This window comes from Myotis lucifugus, unplaced genomic scaffold (assembly GCF_000147115.1).
Source record: "Myotis lucifugus unplaced genomic scaffold, Myoluc2.0 scaffold_100, whole genome shotgun sequence".
In the NCBI taxonomy this organism is placed as follows: domain Eukaryota; kingdom Metazoa; phylum Chordata; class Mammalia; order Chiroptera; family Vespertilionidae; genus Myotis; species Myotis lucifugus.
This window is the reverse complement of record NW_005871148.1, coordinates 85266-107282: the sequence shown is the minus strand read 5'-3', so window position 1 is coordinate 107282 and position 22017 is coordinate 85266. Positions and strand designations below refer to the sequence as shown.

At 41.0% G+C, this 22017-nt stretch overlaps 1 protein-coding gene across 1 annotated transcript in view; it reads right to left on the bottom strand.

Annotated features, from left to right (window-relative positions):
- The window catches only part of GPATCH8 (G-patch domain containing 8), a 75903-nt gene extending 60891 nt beyond the window's left edge, over nucleotides 1–15012 (bottom strand). The window contains 1 exon segment of the mRNA XM_006092454.3: nucleotides 14875–15012. Coding sequence (XP_006092516.1) covers nucleotides 14875–14919 — 45 coding nt within the window. The 5' untranslated portion in view covers nucleotides 14920–15012.
- Nucleotides 15013–22017: the final 7005 nt, after the last annotated feature.

Below are 22017 nucleotides of genomic sequence, written 5' to 3'. Positions count from 1 at the left end.
CTTCCATTTAGAGCTAAGATGATCATATAGATAATGTATCGGAAAAACCAGGGCACTTTGAGAGTAAAAGGGAGTGTTAGTAGTAATTATACCAGGACAAAAGGCATAAATTGGAACATGGTCATTCTAGTGAAAATTCACAGATTCTATGTTAGAGCATTCCTAAAATTTAGTTTTAATGATGATTCCTTGGAACACTTTTTCCATTGTCTAAATGAACTCTTCCCTTTCTAAACACTACCTGCTTTCAGAATTGAAATAGCTTTTCATTTATGCTGATCAGAAATTTAAATTCAAAGGGATCAAACAAGAAGTAAATTCACTTTTCTAAAAAAAATGCATTAAAGATTTAAAAATGCACACACTATACATACAGCCAGCCTCTTCTCTTAAAAAGAAGAAAAAAAAAGCTTCAATTCCTAGCAGGTCTAATTACAAATGAATAGAACCTAGCTGACATGCACACCATTAAAATACACAGTAGCTCTAGTTTCTTACAGGTCAAGGATTCTGCTTCCAAGCACAGGACAAATGTGGAAACTTCTGTACTACAAATTTAGCTGTGGTGATCATTTAAATATAAAGAGACAGAGATTGTCCTAAATTTATCCATGTATGTGCTGATTTGGGAATCCATATAATCCCACAGCCAGACCTTTTCCATCGATTAACTACATGGTAACTAACAGGGAAAATTAAAGCTAGAGAAGAGGAAATTATCAGCGCAATTCTTTAAAAATCATAATCAACAGCCCCCTACCTCAAATAGCAAAACACAATATTTAAGACCATAAAAGAGGTGATAATCTCTTCCATCTTCCTATGGCTATTAAAATTTAATACAATTTATTTTAAAAATTTAATGAAAAATATTACTCATAGTCAAAGTCAGTGGATCCAAAGTTTCTGATGAATAAATCAATTATTAACACAAGGCTTATACAGACTAAGGTTTTAAATCCTGTCTGATTTTTCCCATTAGACTAGGTATCATCAAAGTTTAAAGTAGTTTTATCTTTGGCAGTGTGTACACACACACACACACACACACACACACACACACACACACACTTTAATTGATTTTAGAAAGAGAGAAACAATGATTTGCTGTTCCACTTGTTTAATGCACTTGTTGCTTCTTGTATGTGCCCTGAACATGGATCGAACCTGAAACTTTGGTGTATTGGAACAATGCTCTAACCAACTAGGTTCGTTGGCAGTATATTTTACTACTCATTCTAACCCTATTTTTTCTCACCTGGCTCTATCAAACTGCATCTTATAGACGTTCCTCTCTCTCTCCACTCCAAATCTCTCCACCAACATTTACCTGTTGTACTGTATTTACCGTTATTCCTTTAGACATGGTCTAATGTCACTAAGTGGATCTATTTTTTAAAATATGTTTTTACTGAATTTAGAGAGAGGGGAAGGGAGAGGGATCGAAAGATAGAAACATCGATTGGCTGCCTCCTGCACGCCCCCTACTAGGGATAGAGCACACAACATGGGCATATGCCCTGACCAGGAATTGAACCGGTGATCTCTTAGTTCTTGGGTCGATGTTCAACCACTGAGCCATCCTGTATGGGCACAAGGTGGATCTATTAATCATAGCCCTACCTCACAATTCAAGTAACATACTTGCTTATAATCTGGACTTTCTAAATTCCATATGATGCTGATCTCATCTGGCATGGACAAAAAAAAAAAAAAGGTGTATTTTGCAGATAGAGCTAAACTGGATAACTTCCATCTATGTACAAAACCAATCCTCCATGACATCAAATAAATGAGAGACTCCATCTCTGTTCTCCTCTCCCTTACTCATTCCAAATAAACTAATTGTTCTATTATCCTAAACAATTCAGAAAAATGTCTCTGTAGGAAAAACTATCCAAAAAGAAATGGACATTCTAGTGGATTATTGGTGACATTTTATTTGTATAGTTAAAATTTATTTCAATTTAGAAAGTGGACAGAACACCACTGTGGTCAATTCCTCAAAAACCCCAATTCTTCACTACTGTTTTCATATAGTCTGATTTACAACAACTTCCAGTATATTATTATAAAAACCAAAGATCTCTGAAGCTGAAGACACCAGAAATCATAATTACTATCTGTCAGCTGTATAACCTTGGGCAAATTACCAAACCTCTCTCTAGGTCTAGGCCTGTTTCCCCTGCTGTAAAATCCAGATGATTACACTGTAGTTTTACTGCATAGGCTATGAGGTTTAAAGAGGTACAAAGTAATGAATTATTATTTCATTTTACTTTTGAATTATTTATTTTAAAAAACACTGTTGAGGCCAGTCAATAACCCGGAATAAATTCAGTCATGAAATTTAATTATATGTAAATTGGTAGGAAAAATAATTGGCTAGCAATCTCAGCAAATAACTTAAGAACTTGAAAATGTATTACATTGGAACCCTGGCCTGGTAGCTCAGTTGGTTAGAACATTGTCCTGATATGCCAAGGTTGCGGGTCTAATGCCCCACCAGGGTATATACAAGAAGCAACCAATGAATGCATAAATAAGTGGAATAACAAATTGATGTTTCTCCCCCCTAATCCTCTCTAAAATGAACAAACAAATAAATAAGCCAGCCAGCCAACCCTTGCCAATATGGCTCTGTTGGTTGGGCATCACCCCATGTATCGAAAAGTTGCTGATTCATCAGGGCACATGCCCAGGTTGCAGACTCCATCCCTGGTAGGGGGCATGCAGGAGATTTCATCAATGTTTCTCTCTAAAAATCAATAAACTATTCTTTAAAAAAAAAAGAAAACAAAAACATATTACACTGGATCATGGGTATGAGCATATCACACATTCGTATGAAAATATATGTACATCTATTTGACATGGATAATTTGACTAGAAGAAAGGACTGGTTTCCAAAAGAGCACTAGATTTAAAAATTAGTAATTTTTAAAAACACCACAGAGAAATCAACCTTTTTCAGAAATGCATGCAAGATAGAGCAAACAATTCTTGAGGCATTAAAAGAGGTAGGGAGACAACAGTTAAGAATTCCTCTGGGAACCATAGTAATGCATATTATTTCTTTTACCATTGGCTGACATGATAGATCTCTATGTAGAGGTTTAACAAACTTTGCATAGAAAAGCAAGTGTATGTACAATGTAACACACAAAAGGAAATTCACAACTAAAAGATGATTGCTGTAATCCTATCTAATCTAATAAAAGACAAACATGCAAATTGACCGTACCTTCACGACACCTTAAGCCATGCCCACCAGCCAATCAGAGCAACTACATGCAAATTAAGCCAACCAAGATGGTGGTGGGCAGCCGCGGAGCTGGAGCGAGCAGGAGGCTTGGTTGCTCCAGTGATGGAGGAAGCCAAGCTTCCCGCCTGCCGCAGCCAGCTCTGAGCTCCACTCAAGGCAACTAAGTTTCAATTATAGAAGATAAATAAACCCCAGATACCTGCTTTCAGGCAGCTGTGGCCACAGAGCTGGAGCGAGCAGGAGGCTTGGTTGCCCCTGGCGATGGAGGAAGCCAAGCTTCCTGCCTGCCCTGGCCGGCTCTGAGCTCCACTCAAGGCTACAAAGTTTCAATTATAGAAGGTAAATAAATCTCAGAATAAAAAAAAAGAAAAAAAAGGAGAGGATGGGAGCTTCCATCGCTGGGGGGCTTGGCCAGCCTGAAAACAGCCATCAGCCCCTCACCCAGGCTGGCCAGGCACCCCAGCAGGACCCCCACCCTGATCCGGGACAACCTTCAGGGCAAACCAGCTGGCCCCCACCCATGTACCAGGCCTCTATCCTATATAATAAAAGGGTAATATGCAAACTGACCCTAACAGCAGAATGACTGGGAATGACTGGTCACTATGACACACACTGACCACCAGGGGGCAGACGCTCAATGCAGGAGCTGCCCCCTGGTGGTCAGTGCGCTCCCACAGGGGGAGCTCTGCTCAGCCACAAGCCAGGCTGACGGCTGCCAGTACAGTGGTGGTGGTGGGAGCCTCTCCCACCTCCTCAGCAGCGCTAAGGATGTCCCACTGCAGCTTAGGCCTGCTGCCCACTGGCAAGTGGACATCCCCCGAGGCTCCCGGGCTACCAGAGGGATGTCTGATTGCCAGCTTAGGCCCAATCCCCCGGGGAGCGGGCCTAAGCCAGCAAGTGGTCATCCCCTGAGGGGTCCCAGACTGCGAGAGGGCACAGGCTGGGCTGAGGGACCCTGTCCCCCCGAGTGCACAAATTTTTGTGCACCGGGCCTCTAGTCCTATATAATAAAAGCCCAGTGACCAAACAACAGAACGACCCATTAGTCGCTATGACGTGCACTGACCACCAGGGGGGCAGACATTCAACGCAGGAGCTCCCCCCTGGTGGTCAGTGCACTACCACAGTGGGAGCGCCGCTCAGCTGACCAGGATGAGCAGCTGCTCCCGCTGCAAACCCTGGGCCGACGGGCAGGAACCCGGGCTTCGATTATCGCCTTCTCACCCTAGGCTCCTCCTCCTCTGCTCCCTGTTGCCTCCTCCAGATGCCCGCAGGCTGTGTAGCTCCGCAGCCGCCAGGCTCGCAGAGCTGACCCTGGAGGCTGGGAAGCAGGTTTGTGGCCACTGTGGGACTGAGGCCTACTCCACCGCCCCTCAGTGCTATTGTCCCTGGGCCCGGCCCCAACCGAGTCCCCTGGAGAGGTGAGTGCTCTGGCTCCACGGAAGATGCCGGACCAGGGAGCAGCTGCTCAGAGGGTGGGTCCACAGCCACTCGGCTGACCGGGATGAGCGGTGCTCCCACAGTGGGGCCAATCCCCACAGGCCACGCCCCCACCAGTGCACGAATCCCGTGCACCGGGCCTCTAGTTATATATAATACATAATACAGTGAGATTGTAACTACTTATAACACAACCTCCATACCTGATATATCCCTCAATTGGTTTTATAGGATATCACAGAAATAATCCACAGCACAGCAGAAAGCTGAGTCTCCAGTCTGGACATTCTTCTCAGCCTCTACTAAGCCTACATATATACTTGCCTTTACTTAACCATTAACTCAAATGTCTGAGCAACTTCCAGGTGCCAGACCCCAACTCAATGGTAGAAAAAATGAAAAACAACAACAACAACAAAAAAGCTTCTCATTCAAGAAGTTTTAAGTTCAATGAGATGAGATGAATTATAAGAAAGTATATAGTAGAAAAGTTAAAACATCACAGTGGTTAAAGGCTGAGAACAGTTCCAAACTACCTGAAAGCTATCTCTTCAACTAGCTATGTGAATGGGGATATGTTTTTTATTTGTAAAACGGGAACAATAGAACTTAACTTACTAGGGGATTATATGAGAAAATACGTAACATAGTTCCTAATAGAGTAAGCACTCTGTATTGCTTACTAATGAAAGTGCTATTACTGAAATATGGCCAAAGTACTGTGCAAGCACAGAAAATGAAACTACTAACTCTGCCTAGGAAAGATGTCAGTGATAACATCAAATTGAGTCTTGAAGAATGAATAGTAGGAATTCCAGACAGGTAAGAACATACGCAAAAACAAGAATAATGAAAAAGCCTAGCTGATCCAGATAACAGAAACTGTTGGATGGCAGGATGAGGGGAAAAGAGATATACCTATTACAAGGGATTCGGGATGCTTAAAAGTCTTATAAACCAAGTTAGTGAGTTTGGATCTTATTCTTGAAACAACCAGGAACCATAGGAAAAGTCACAGCTTATGAGAGATCAAAGTTCAAATCTGAGTTTACTAACTGTGTGGCCTCAATTTCTCTAAGCCTATTTTCTCATCTCTAAAATGACACCACCTGGTTTAGATGGTTACTTGGGTTAAATATATCCAAAATGCCATGGCACGGAGCCTAGCATGTAATATATACTCAACAAATAGTAGCTGATGTTCTCATCACTAGATATCACAGCAGTTAAAACTTTTGATTCTGATAATGGTCAAGAATAAATTTATAGTACCCTAATTTGACAGTCTCTAGGAAGTACCATTCTCCTCTCCTGGCTACTTTGTACTGGAACAAATGAACAAAATTGACTGATTTAAACAATGAATTAAATTTATAACACTGAAATGTTTCTGGAGAAACTATATATTTAATGATAAGCATACCAACTATGTCCTACCAGTTAGTTAACTGGTAGAAAATACTGCTATGTATTAAAGAGAAACAATGCTTTATATTCTGTAGACAATACCAGCACTCATCTCCTTGAAAAGAGGCCAATGTATATACCAAATCAGAAAGGACACTACAAAAGAAATCAGAATATTAAAGTACAAAACCCAGCTCTATAGTAGGCAAAATAACTTACCTGGGCCTCAACTTCACCTATCAAATAAGAGTTATTTCTATTCCATTTACCTTACTGAGTTACTGGAAAAATTAGACAAGAATGTATATAAGGGCACTTAGTAAACCATAACAGTATACAACTATACAATACAGTGGAACCTCGTTTCTCGAACATCTCCCATCTCGAACAATTTACTTCTCAACCTGACAACCCTTCATGCTGTTACCTGTATGATGAGTCACGCATCTCTCAGGTGACAAAAGAGAGAATGCACAAATATGAGTCAGTTTACCACTGTTAAAATCTCAGGATATTGTGCTGTGAATATTTTCGTGTTGTGTTTTTTTTTTTTTTGCTTTTGTTGCTGTTTATAATTATTGTAACATTTTCATTTTTGTTAAATTTTCATTTACATTTCATGTCCTTTTTGTTTTTAAAGTGTTCATTTATAGATTAAACAGTACAATAGACGTGTACTGTACATAAGAAAAGTTAAAATAGGGAATCATTTGGGGGTTTGGAATAACTCAATTTACATGATTTCTAATGAGAAAAAATGATTCGGTTTTTGAACAGCCTTCCAGAACGAATTAGGTTTGAGAAACGAGGTTCTTCTGCATTCTCATTCTAATATCCAGGTTAGATGATTTTACAATATCCTGGTGCCTCAGTTCCTTAATTTCCTTTCCTATAATGAAAAATCCTGTTGTCCATTCTAATGTAGCCATTTCACTCTCAATGTCATTACGAATATTCTCAACCTTTCCAAAATCTCCATTTCAAACATTGTGCTCTCCAACCACAACCTTCCATCTTTCCAGATTGTTTCCTCTAATACAGTGGTTCTCAATCTTCTGGCCCTTTAAATACAGTTCCTCATGTTGTGACCCAACCATAAAATTATTTTTGTTGCTACTTCATAACTGTAATGTTGCTACTGTTAAGAATCATAATGTAGATATCTGATATGCAGGATGGTCTTAGGCGACCCCTGTGAAAGGGTCGTTCGACCGCCAAAGGGGTCGAAACCCACAGGTTGAGAACCGCTGCTCTAATACCTCCACTCCAATTCTTAAACCCCATCAGAACCTACAATCCATTAATCCAACTTTTCACTCCGCCCCTACCCCTCAACACCAAAATCCTCACCTATCTCCCTGCCAAGCTTAAAATCAGACAGTTCATTATTATAATCACTAACTTGTATACACCCTCTTCCCTTGCCCTTACTCTGACTAATGGAAACTGGTTATCACAGCTTTAACTGTATGTATAGCAACATCTAACACAATTACACCTGAATTAATATTCCCTGAAGAAAAATTGCTTTGAAGTCTATCCCCTTGTTTAAATAGCCTAATAGCTAGTACATTCCTGCTTAAAGCATTAAAATTAAACTTACTTTTGTAGCCCTAACTTTCACTCTTCCCCTATGTCCAATGGTTTATTCACTGTCCTAAAACACACACCAATTCTGCTTGTTCCACTTCTGTACTTTTGCCCTGGCTATTTTCTCCAACTGAATGCCTCCCATTCTTTTCCTTTGCAAGGATACACTCCCATCATATTTCAAGACCAGCTTAAATGCTAATTTCTTCATAAAGGCATGCCCAATCATCCGACTTTAAGGGTTCTCTCCATTCCTTGGAGCAGGGGTCCTCAAACTACGGCCCGCGGGCCACATGCAAATACAAATATTGTATTTGTTCCCGTTTTGTTTTTTTACTTCAAAATAAGATATGTGCAGTGTGCATAGGAATTTGTTCATAGTTTTTTTTTAAACTATAGTCCGGCCCTCCAACGGTCTGAGGGACAGTGAACTGGCCCCCTGTTTAAAAGGTTTGAGGACCCCTGCCTTAGAGTTTTGCATTACACTATTCATCTGATAATCATGTTGGTCTTAATAAACTAAGTATTATTGTTATTTTTGTTCTCTCTCCATTTATAACAAAAGCTCCTTGAAAAACACCATTTAATGAACTCCCCCCAGACATACTCACACATAATTATCTGTACAACTACTATTAAAATAGTTTTAACAATCTTTTCAAAAATTATTTTATATTCTAGAAAATAATCTCGAGGTAAATATATCCTTGGTATCTCTTGTGCAGATGATACCCTAATACTTTTAAACCATCTAAATTTTCAACCACTTTCATTCTTTCTATTAAGATATCTCATATTACTCAGAGCAACAAGGGAAATTACTGATAGTACAGCATATAATCCACAAGCATCAGCCTCAATTTCATCTCTAGTCAAGACCTAGAGTATGAAATTCATTTCTTGGTTTTTGATCAGTACTGCCTACAAAAAGGGTGAAAAATGAGGCTTCTGTTCCCTCATCAACTCTGGAAAAATAATGTTACATGAGATATGAGTACTGGCTTTTCTAACAATCATTATTTAAAATGTCAGCCACAAACATGATCAATGACTTTTTTCTATTTCAACTTTTAAAACTTTTGTATTTCACTTCTATAAAGCACAGAGATAAATTGAAATTCTTTGAAATCAATGCAACTGCCAAAAGCAAGGATGACAATAAATAATTGATACCTTGTGAGATGACATCAAATGTACTATTACAAAGATAGTTTTCAAATGTACTATTACAAAGATAGTTTTTGGTTGCTTGAGTGACACACAATGCAAGATTTATTTGACCTCAACACGAAGAAGAAGAAGAAGAAGAAGAAGGAGAAGAAGAAGAAAAAAAGAATTAAAGCAAATTAACAGGAAACTTGTGTTTTGGCCCTAATTGTATTTTCTTCCTATCTATAGCACTTACTAAAACACTATGTGATATTAACCTATGTACAATGCCAAAGCAATTTTAACTACCTTTTCTTCAGTACATTCCTAAATTAGGTATAAAATACTAAATGTATTTGTTAAATCCCAAGGAAATTATTTTGTATAAGCAAGACAATACAGTATTTTGTCTTTCAGCCTGAGCATATTTAAATTTTTGCATTGACTAATGCAATATGCATTAAGCATATCTGATTAGACTTCCTTAATTAAATGGACAATTCACTTTTTATAACTGGGAAAAATCATTACAACATCTTCTGGTATTCACTGCAATAGCAAATCAATGACTTCTTTCAGTATTTGTGGTGGTCATTTGTAATTCCTTTGGTAATTACCATGAGTCAGCTTTCACTTAATACTAAATGGCAATGCTAATATGAAAAGAGAATTAATGCCAGACATACAAACAATCAAAAGTACCAAGTTGTTTCAGGGAAGGAATTTTAATAGAATTCAAGAACTGGATGTCTACCTCAAGCTGGAATCAATTTTCATTAATAAAATATTAGAAACTTATTAAATCACAAGAACAAAGATGAAACCTCTACATGGATTTCAAATCCATAATTCAAGATCTCATGAACTTCTGCTATTCCTTTTCAGAAAATGGTAATTTTGACCACCTCCAGAAAACTTTTTATTTCATTTCATCATGTACCCAAATGGAGAGAAATTATATGGAAATTTATCTCAGCCATGAAGCAGCAGAATCAGAATAGTTAATTATATATGTGTTGTTTTTATAAATGTAAGTCACAAATTTTAGTTCTGGTTATATAACTTCTAAAGACATAAGAAAATGTGATTTAAAAAAAGTATCTCTGCAGTACTCTGAGAATTGTGTGACAAATATAGAATACAAGTAAAGAATACAACATGACAGCTATTTTTTCTATAATGTTGATGGCATTAGAAAAGCCCCTGTAATAATCAGCCAAATAGTAAGTATATCTGTCTAGATCTGTTTCTTCCTGGTCTCTCATGCCTACCTTGAAAACAAGCAAGCATACCATCACATGAAGCCTTATAAGCACAGTTCTTGTCAACCCCATTCTCCAACAGTACAACTTATATCTTTCTCTCTGATGTTATTCCTTGATATGTTCCATGTTTTTAAGTTCCTTCTATCTTAAATGTATATATCCTTTACCCTTCAAATCAGGGGTCCTCAAACTTTTTAAACAGGGGGCCAGTTCACTGTCCCTCAGACCGTTGGAGGGCCGGACTATAGTTTAAAAAAAAAACTATGAACAAATGTATGAACACTGCACATATCTTATTTTGAAATAAAAAAACAAAACAGGAACAAATACAATATTTGTATTTGCATGTGGCCCGCGGGCCGTAGTTTGAAGACCCCTGCTTCAAATCATCACCAGGGAGCCTTTCCTTATGCTGACCTTATTTGGTCACTATTGATCCCCTGAGAATATAGTAACCAATAATTCTGAATTTGTTTATAATCATGCTGATTCATCATCAGTATTTTGAAATCTGTATGGCCTTTGTTCCAATTCTTTCCACCTACCATGCACAAGAAAGAGAATAGTTATGATTTTGCATCAGTTTTAGTATCTCAAGCAAGGCTAACATTGATTTTCATTGCTAGTGGCATCTCTCTCTTTCAGATGATGGGAGAGAGACCCAGAAAACAGAGATTAAAGCACTTGCCCATGTATCATCTCTAGCATGCCTACATTAATCAGAGTGCCAACTCTATAGTACCACAAAGAAAATATTGATACACTTTTATGACCTAAGTATTGTTAAACTGTAAACACCCTCATTTAATGGTCTCAAATAATTATCTAAAGGTCACATCCTGATATCATATATGAAACACAAGGAGGAATCCTACAAACTTTTACGTAAAAGTAATACATGACTTATTGCTATTTATCACCATGATTACTTATACAGAGTATATAAAGTTCTTGGGTAATTTTTATAGTTTAATTGTGACCTTTAAGATAATATGTATTTCTCTCATTACTTTACCACTCACTATTATCATAGCTCCTTTTCAGTAGAAATCTAGTGCAGCCCGGCCCGTGTTGTGCAGTGGTTGAGCATCGACCCATGAACCAGGAGTTCAGGTCACAGTTGGATTCCTGGTCAGGGGACATGCCCCAGTTATGGGCTGGATCCCCAGTAGAGGGCGGGCAGGAGGCAGCAGATCAATGATTCTCTCATTATTGATGTTTCTAGGTATACAAATTGAAGAACATTTCCTCACTAGTACTGAGCTGCATTACCATTAATAGCTGTGCAACCACTAAATGCTAAGCTGTGTGTTTAACACGTTACTGCTGTAAGTCACTGTACAAATAAAACTTTCTTTAGTGAACCTATTAGTCAAAGTGTTGAATACATCTATATTCTAAGTTTTAGTATGTATTTTCCATTAGTTTGCATAACATTTCAATCTGTGAATAAATATGCCTTAATCTGATAAATGTAGGCAGAAGGCATGTCTCATTCAGAAACAGGACAGATTCTTAAAGTAGTTAAAACTCTTAAAGCATTAAAAAAAATCAGCATAGATCCTAAAGATTTCCAAAGATGAAATACCACTCAAAAAGGCTACACAAAAGAATGTCTAAACTAAAACAACAGTTAATATATCCACTATAACAGTGCAACAGGAGTCTCCCTAGAAGTCCTTGGGAGATCAACAGATCTGAACAAACTAGAACAGAGTAAAACTAATTGAATCACCTCTCTAAAAGCTCATTTGTTCTTTGTGACCTATAAATTTATCCTCCACAGTTGATGACTCAATTAGTTATATAAAACATATAATTAGCAGTAGAGATAATGGTCCGGAGCACAGGTTCAAGAGTTAAAAAGCCAGAGTCTAAATCCAGAGTCTGCCAAACCAGCTGTGTACCAGTGCTTGGCCAAAGTATTTAAAACTCTGCCTCACCTGCCTCATTTGAAAATGTAATAGTAGCTATCTCGAAGGGTTATTGTAAAGATTGAGATAATACATGTAGTCTGTAGAATAGTACCTGTTTATTATTATAAAGTTATCAAAGCCTTTTAAAACCACTATAATCTTATGAATCAATGTCACCCCAATAAATTTAATTTAGAAAACTTTTAACTGTATATCCCTAATAATAATTACTCTTTATATTCACAAGTACTTCAAGTGGCATACCACAGTTATGCTCCTCACTATACCTGACACACCTCTGAAACTTCAGGTGTTCACAAAATCTAATAGTGAACCCACCTCGGACTCCATACTAAGTTCAAAAGACAACTTGACGTTGTCTTCAAAATTTGCACTTGATGGTAAATTGGCAAAGAAAATGATAGCCATCTAGAACTTACCAGAGAAGATGCACGGAAAAATTTCCATTACTGTAAGATCTTTTTAAAGCAACAGGATCTGTGTACTGTGTTTGGAAACCTACTTTGGATTTGTTTTCAAGTGTATTCAGTGGCTTCACCTTGTTTATCACTTAAAATCTTAAAAGGAGGCCACATTTAATTTTGAATAACCTGACCTTCAAAATGTTTGGTATACTATATTATATGCAGGAGTGTCCTATTACATTTTCTCTCCAATAACTTTAATCAAAGGACATCATTAATGAAAATCTATCTATACTTTTCCCTTTAGTAAAAAATACTTTATTTTTAAATGAATGTTTTGGAATGTTAGCACAATAACTTACAAAATTTTTAACATCCTGTAATTGTCTAAAAGGTTTCATTCCCAATGCCCTATTTACCCACCCATAATACTAGGATATCTGACTTTAAAAAAAAACAACCCCTGCCCAGTGTTACTCAGTGGTTACAGTCGGCCCCTGCAGCGAAGGGTCCCAGGTTTGACTACCAGTCAAGGGCACACACCTCGGTTAGATACCTGCCCGGGTCAGGGGACACACAGGTGGGGGGGTGACATCCCATGTCTCTCACTCCTTCCCCCTTCATCCCTCCCTTCCACTCTCTAAAAAGCAATGGAATAACTATCCTTGGACGAGGATTCAAAAAAACAACCAACATTTCCCTGGCTGACTCAATACAGCACGCATTGGTTATTCCAATATACGAGAAAATATACTTAAAATATATGTAGTATCCTCAGCATCAAGAAAGAAAGAAAGTCATCTCACTTGAAAAGGTAGAGGCTTTCTCAATTTTTTTTTCAGGTGACAGCATTCATACTAGGCCATCCAGTTTTCAAAATCTTTCAAGGCCCTGGAAATCCTGTTTTTGTTTGTTTAAGTCTGCTGAAATTATGTGGTTGACAGCCATTTTCCCTCAAAGCTCAATTGTTCATGTTATCTATTTAAAATTTTATTAGGTCACCTTGAAATTTTCTCCTCTGAAAAGCACTTGAGGGTTTTCGGTATCAACATGTCCCTTTAAAAATTACGAATAAAGCCCACACATCTCGCAGCCTACTCATGTGCCCTGGTGCTTGCTACAGACCCACCTTTCCCGGGACCAAACGGCCTGCATGACACATCCTCAGGCACCCTGAGCGCCTGTGTGGTGCTGCAGCGAGCGGTACAGCAGGCGCATGATCGCAGGCTTCCCACAGCCCCAGGTCCCTGACTGCTGCAAAACTTCTTAAGCGTTCAACGCACTAAACTGTCCAGTGTTGGTTTAACCTGCTTACTTACCAACCCAATCACCTCAGGGAATCCAAACCCTTCAAACTGCCTTCTGAAACCTATCTGGAATATTCCCTATATTACTTTGAGGAAGATTTGCAGCAGGAAAAGAACTTGAGAGGTTCATCCCCTGACTCAAATTGCTGTTGCCAGGATATGCGGTAGTAATGCAGTGGTTTCTTTGAGACTCTGAGGATGTATTTTATCCTAGAAATAGCCAATCTCTACTAAATCCCTTTTAACTGCCGAGATTTCTGTGGTAACAATGCGCACCAGGAAGGTATTTTAAACAGCCGAACGATGTTATTCTAATTTGCCTTTATTTTTTTTTTTTTTCTCAATAATGCCTGCCAGCACAAGGGCATTTTTCTATACGGTATTTGCAACTGAAAAGAAAAATCAAGCTTTGGGCACTAGTTACAACACGCTTGCAAAGTCCATTATCATTCTGCTTCTTATGAATCTTCTTTCGAGGTAAAATTTGGGGCGAAACTCACGTCCTATAACTGACTGTTTTTCAGGCCCAAATAACGGCCTAAGAATAATAACAAAACAGTTAGGCCCGGGAAATCTCAATTTTTGACTAAGAAGGCGTCTAACAACTAAAGCACCCTTTTGCGGGTGAGGAATCGGAAACACAATAAAAGTAATTTATTTATTAAAGAGAGGAGGACCCCCTCCGTCCCCCTGCCCCCCCAAAAAAAGCCGTGCAAGCAAAACCCAGGGGTTCGGAAGCTCTGGTCTAGTAATATTCTCCCAAACCCTCCGACCCAACCCTCTTGTCCCCGGGGAGCCAGCCCTGTGCCTCCGCAGGCAGGGGAGACCCGGGGAAGCACAGACCCCGCAGCGGTCAGGCCGGGCTTCCGAAGCCCAAATAGGCCGAAGCCGCAAACCCGGCGGCCTGAGTTTAAGAGGCAGGAGAATACGGGGTTAGATGCGGCCTCGACTCAAGCTTGGAGGCCCCCGGACGAATCGGAGGCGGAGGAGAGCGAGCCGGTTGGCAAGCCGGAGCGGAACCTGGACGGAAAGAGCCAGGAGCGGAGGAGAAGAAGGTTTCAGCTCGGCCAGCGCCTCCCCCGGATCTTCGGCGACGCCCGTGTTTACCTGAAAGTCTCGGTCCTCGTTGAAGCGGGAGAAGCGGTCCGCCATCTTGCCGCCTTCACTGCTCTCAGAACGACGCTCTCCGGTTCGCTCCTTCTCTCCCGCGACACCCGCCCCCTCGCTCCCCTCCCCAGTTCCCCGCCTCCTCCCACGCCCACCCTGCGCGCGCCGGCTAGGGAGGGAGGAAGCGAGAAGGTGGGTCCTAATCCGGAGCCCCCGAGACGCATGCGCCTTTCAGCCCGAGAGGCGGAACCTTTCCCTTTCGGGGTCCGCTCGGCGCACCTCCCGGGGCGACCGCGGGTACAACGCGTGCGCACTCGCTCCGGGGAGGGCAAGTGCTTCCGGAGAGAAAGGTCACAGGGGGCGCGGTACGCACGCCTCCGGATGTTTTCCACCTGCTGATTTTCCTGTGTGTATCTTTCATTAACCTCCTGCTTCCCTGGGTTTGCAGAAGCTCCGCCTTTGCTTTCTTTTTTCTTTTTTTAAAATATATTTTATTGACTTTTTACAGAGAGGAAGGGAGAGGGATAGAGAGTTAGAAACATCGATCAGCTGCCTCCTGCACACTCCCCACTGGGGATGTGCCCCCAACCAAGGTACATGCCCTTGACCAGAATCGAACCTGTAGTCCGCAGGCCGACGCGCTATCCACTGAGCCAAACCGGTTAGGGCCGCCTTTGCTTTCTTAGCAGCATAATATAGTGGCTGAAAGCGCGGATTTTAGAGCCAGACTTCTTAGCTTCAAATCCCAGTTCTCCTGAGGATTAAACTGTGAACGAAACAGGAACGATAACTTCTTTCATAGCGCTTACATTCCAGTGAGGAATATCAGATAAATAATAAAATAATTACATAATTTCAGGTATTAACGAGTGCTACATGCAGTAAAACTAGGTACAGTGAGGAGCGGGACGACCTCTGAAACGACCTTTTTCCCTGAGGAACAGCAATGGGTCCACGCCTTAGGGCAGAGGAAACCAAAGACCCAATGACTGCTACGAACTTGGCATTTTTCAAGCGATCATTTGAGAAGAGTTACTTCTTGAGTGACCAAAGTTGATCCAAATGAACTAAAGCTGTCTGGGCTTCAGTTTCCTTTTTATAAAGTAAGGAAATTGGATTTGGTAATCTCTACTGCCCATGCCCAGCACTAATTTTGTATGGGTTATGAATCAATTTTTCCTATTTTATGACCTTCCTGAGGACCCCACCCAGCCCTCTTGCTCTCTTAGCCAAAATACATAAAACACAGGATGGGTAGCAGGACTTCCCTGCTTTTGAAAAAAGTAGTTGAGAGAAATCACACAATGGAAAAATGGCCCTTACCCACCCTGAGAGAGTCAAATGAAATGTAATTTTTTGGAGGAAGGGTGTGTATCTTCTTTTGTTACCCTCTGCCTCATCCTACCCCAGTCCAAGCAGAATACAGTTCTAAGTGGTGAAAAGAGCTCCCTACCTAGGAGAGGCAGAACACACAATTTATATATTGTAAAGAGACTTGAGGGTAAATGTGGCAGATTGATTCGGCGTGACACAGTTACCCATTTCCCTTTACCAACCCCACTAAAATGACAGTAAAGGATGAAAAGAGCATAAATTCACATAGACGGAGACCTGAAGAAGGGACAATAGCAGACAAGAGATGTCAACATTTTGGAAGCTGAAAAGCATAGGTAAATGGAAATGGCTTTAATAGAATAGAGAAAGCGAAGTTCTGGAGTGGGGAAACCAGGAAACAAGTTGATTAATGCTGAGGAGTACTAGAAATGCTCAGGAATTGGAATCACCAGGTACCGTGAGGGTGTAGATGGGACTGAAAACAGGGTTGGTTACAAGGCAGTTTGGAGAGCAGTTAGAATCTAAATCCCTTGCCCAGAAACTGGAGGGTTCTCCTTTGCTGGGAAAAGCTAAACCAGAGAGACTTTAATATACCTGGCACAGCTAAGGAAGGAGAGACCATGCTGAAAACGGGAAGATTCGGTAACAGCCAACATTATGGTCAGAGAGTGGTGTTTCTCCCGGCAAAAGGCCACAAGATCCCTCTTAGGAAATTGGCTTACAGAGAAAAAACATGTACCAAAAAAGTGGAGTGAGGGAACCCTAACCAGTTTGGCTCAGCGGATAGAGCGACGGCCTGCGGACTGAAAGGTTCCAGGTTCGATTCCGGGCAAGGGCATGTACCTTGGTTGCGGGCACATCCCCAGTAAGAGGCGTGCAGGAGGCAGCTGATTGATGTTTCTCTCTCATTGATGTTTCTATCTCTCTATCCTTCTCCCTTCCTCTCTGTAAAAAATCAATAAAATATATTTTTAAAAAATGGAGTGAGGGGTAGGGTCTCCCCAACATAAAGGTCATGTTCCTGCCCAAATAGTCCACAGAAGAGCCCATCATTCAAGTAGCCCCATTTATACAGAGCTTCCACTCAGTTGTTTGTTATGTAAGAATGGATAGCCAAGCCCTGGCTGGTTTGGCTCAGTGGACAGAGCATCGGCCTGCGGACTGAAGGGTCCCAGGTTCAATTCTGGTCAAGGTCAACTGCCTGGGATTGTGGGCTTGACCCCCACTAGGGGGTGTGCAGGAGGCAGTTGATCTATGATTCTCATTATTGATGTTTCTATCTCTCTCTCCCTTTCCCTTCCTCTCTGAAATCAATAAAAATATATTAAAAAATAAGAAATAAAAAGAATGGGTAGCCAAGGATTATCAAACATTTGAAGGAAACCTGTAACAAGAAAGATAAAGACACCCCCACCCCAAAAGCAAACAGGAAAAGGAATTCAGAGGAGTCAGAGATAATGGAAGCATAAAAAGAAACCATAAAAAAATTATAAATCCAGCCCTGGGCCAGGGGTGGCTCAGTCAGTTGCATATCCTCCCGTGCACTTCAATCCCATTCCCAGCCAGGGCACATGCCAATGCCCGGGTTGTGGGCTCTGATCCCCAGGAGTGGGCATGCAGGAGACAACTGATAGATGTTTTGCTCTCACATGAATGTTTTTCTCCCTCTCCTCTTTCTCTCTCTCTCTCTCTCTCTCTCTCTCTCTCTCTCTCAAAAAAAACAAAACACAAAAAAACAATGAAAGATCTTTTTAAAAGAATTATAATCAGTATTCTCGAAACTATAAGATCACATCAGGGAACAAGGGATGCAAAAAAAGAATAAGTAACTTTGAGGCCCTGGCTGGTATGGCTCAGTTGGTTGGAGCGTCATCCACTACACCAAAAGATTGCAGGTTTTATTCCTGGTCAGGGCACATACCCAGGTTGAGGATTCAATCCCTGGTGAGGGTGCATGCAGGAAGCAACTGATTGATGTTTCTCTCTCACATCGATGTTTCTCTTTCTCTCCCTCCCTCTCCCTTCCTCTCTCTCTCTCAAATAAAAAAATAAATCCTTGGGTGAGGATTAAAAGGAGGGATAGAGCAAAAGAGAAAAAAAATTAATGGCCGAAGCCGGTTTGGCTCAGTGGATAGAGCGTCGGCCTGCGGACTGAAGGGTCCCGGGTTCGATTCCGGTCAAGGGCATGTACCTGGGTTGCAGGCACATCCCCAGTGGGAGGTGTGCAGGAGGCAGCTGATCGATGTTTCTCTCTCATCGATGTTTCTGACTCTCTATCTCTCTCCCTTCCTCTCTGTAAAAAATCAATAAAATATATTTAAAAAAATAAATAAAATTAAATCTTTAAAAAAAAAATTAATGGACACAGACAGCAGTGTGTTGATGGCCCAGAAATGGGGGGTGGGGAGTGGAGGAGGTTATAGGGGGGTAAATGGTGATGGACGGATGGAGACTTGACTTGAGGTGGTGAACACACAATAGAGTGTACAGGTTATGTGTTGTAGAATTGTGCACCTAAAACCTGTATAATTCTGTTAACCAGTGTCACCCCAATGAATTCAATAAGAAGGAAAAAAAGTAAGTTTTGGAAGTTCAAATTTCTCAAGCAGAAATAAAAAATTCAATAGAAGAATAGAAATAAAGTTGTGGAAATCTCCCAGAAAACAGTAAAAAGGTGGACCAAGTCACCTTTACTTTCTCTTTATTTCAATAGCTACTAAGTGCTCTGCTTCCATCTTGACCGCCTACACTCAAAAAAGGAGCTATAGTGATCCTGTAAAAAGGTCAGTCAGATCACATCAGTCCCCTGCTCCAAACCTCCAGTGGCTTTCCCTGTCATTCACAGTGTAAAGGCCACCTACCTTTCAGACTTCATTTTCCTCTCTGCATCCTGCTTCCCACATCTTTGGACACACTGACCTCCAGGCTTTACCTTCATCCCATGGGCCTGTTCCTGCATCAGCCTGCTCCACTTACTGGCTTAGGTACTAGTATATGCTGTTCTTTCTGCCTATCATTCCCTAATTTTATTTTTTAATATGTTCTTATTGATTTTAGAGAGAGAGGAAGGAAGAAGGTTAGAGAGATAGAGAAATAGAGAGAGAGAGAGAGAGAGAGAGAGAGAGAGAAACAGAGAGATAGAAACATCAATCAGTTGCCTCCTGCATGCTCCCTACTGAGCATCCAGCCCACAACTCAGCATGTGCCGCCCTGGCCTGGAATCGAACCAGTGACCTCTTGGTTCATGGGTTGACATTCAATCACTGAGCCACACCAGCTGGGCTTTCCCTAATTTTATTTTTCTCCATAATACTTATCGCTTTCTAAAATGTAATTTAGACTCCATGAGAGCAGGGGTTTCAGTTTTGTTCCCTTTTATATCCCCAGCACTTAGAATAATGAATGGCACATAGTGGTCACCAAATAAGGATAAGAGGGGAAATGGGAAATAACAGATAAGAGGGTTGATTCAATATCTGAATAACAGAATTTCCAGAACGAACAGGGGAAATGGAAGGAAGAGAATATTAAAAAAATAACATATAGGGAGGTGGGAGTGGCAGGGGGGGTCAATCAGGGGGAAAAGGAGACATATGTAATACTTTAAACAATTAAAAAATATATCTATATATAAAAGACTAATATGCTAAGTGTCTGACCGTCCAACCGGTCACTATGACACGCACTGACCACCAGGGGGCAGACGCTCAACGCAGGAGCTGCTGAACTGCAGTGACTTGGCAGCGGCGGTTCTCGGGTGATGCATCCCGAAACCAGAGAGGAAGGAGCCCCATTCCTTGCAGGGCCACACAATTCCACCTTTGGCCATGGGTTATGTTGTTGCTGGGGCATTGTCAGCCCGAATCTGGTTTACTGCACACTTGCGTTCCACACCCTGTACAACAGCAACTTTGCAGAGTGCACTCTTGTACTCCGGGACCCCTTGGGGGATGCAGGAGAGCCAGTTTTGGCCTGATCCAGGCCAGGCCGAGGGACCCCACCTGCTGGAAGTACCCCGCTCACTCCGCAGATGTCTTTTGAGCCACTGTGCCACCCTAGGTGCGGCTGGTGGGGGAGGACGGGGGAGGTTGGCTCCAGGGTGTGTCTGGTCCATCTCGCCCAGTTCCACCCTGCTGGCCACCTTCTAATTAATTTTCTTTCAATGTGCAGGAATCTGTGCACCAGGTCACTAATATATATATATATAAACATTTTCTAGTACTAAGGGCCTGAGTTTCCAAATTGAGAAGGCCCAACACAATGAATTAAAAATAACTTGCTGCTAGGTACAGTGTTGTGAAATTTCAGGACACGTGGGTCAAAGAGAAGCTCCTGAAGGTTTCCAAACAGGAAAAATAGGTCACAAATAAAGGACTGGGAGTTGAAATGATGTTGGACGTCTCTAAAACACCAGAGGGAAGGAGAGTAAGGAGTAATGCCCTGAAAATTCTAAGAGGGGATGGTTTCCAACCTAGAAATCTATATCCAGTCAACTATTCATCAACTTGAAAGAGAAAAACGATATTTTTGACCTGCAAGCACTCAAAAAGAGTATTTCCCACGTACTCGTTCTTTGGAAGCCACTAGAGAAAGTTCTACAGCAAAACAAAGGAGTAAGATAAGAAAAGGGGAGACTTGAGACCCAGAAAGCAGAGATATAACCTGACAGAAAGGCAAAGAGAATTCCCAGGGTGACAGTGTAGAGACATTGCAGGATAACAACTGTACAGCAGGCCTAAAAAAAAAAAAAATCCAGTCCGGATGAGAACAGGAGGACACGGGAGGACAGAGGCCCCAGGAAGGGTGTTGGCAAGACAAAAAGAAATCTGATGGAATATCTAGTGGGTTTGAAAGAGAGATTTACACCTCTCTAGAATGTGTGTGTGGGGGGAGAGAGAGAGGAATCAGTGATAAGAATATAGAAAACTTGCCCAGCTGGTGTGGCTCCAGTGGTTGAGCATGGACCTATGAACCAGGAGGTCACAGTTCTATTCCTGGTCAGGGCACATGCCCAGATTTCGGGTTCAATCCCCAGTGTGGGGCATGCAGGAGGCAGCGGATCAGTGATTCTTTCTCATCATTGATGTTTCTAACGCTCTCTCCCTCTCCCTTCCTCTCTGAAATAAATAAAAATATATTTTAAAAAAAGAATATACAAAACTAAACAAATGGGGGGGGGAGGCCATTAAGTTCATGAGTGGAAATTATATGAAAAAAATGTGATCATAGTAAGCCTACTATACAACATGATTTAACTGTGAATAATATTTACAATCACAATAATATAAGGACTAAATATTGATCTAATAGAAATGTTTGATAAAAGTATATTGTGGGGGGGGGGGTGGCAAAGGAACAATAATTCGAGAGATCTAAATCTTCCATAATAGGAATTCAATAGATAATGTCTACATTTTAAAAAAATCAAGAAATATTGGTATGAGCCTATTATTTAGAAATAAGAAATATCTGGAAATAAGCATGATTAAAATAAGGAAGAAAGAAAGAACTAAAAAAAAGTTGAAAGTCGTTGGCTCCAAATAACAAGAATCGGTGGTAAGAAGAACTAAGGAAAAAATATAGAATTGCCATTTTTCTTCCAGACATCCCCACCCCTCACCCTCACCCTCACCCAAGGTCAGACTCTTGGCAGCCAAATGGCAAGAGTGGGACTGACTCTATGAACCTCCAGCCTAAAAATGTGTAGGATCAATAAGCATGGGTAGAGGGCTGGGCCAGAGATGAAAACTATCTTTTTCCTCTACCCTTCCTTGACTGGGACCCCTGTAACAAAAGACAGATGAATAA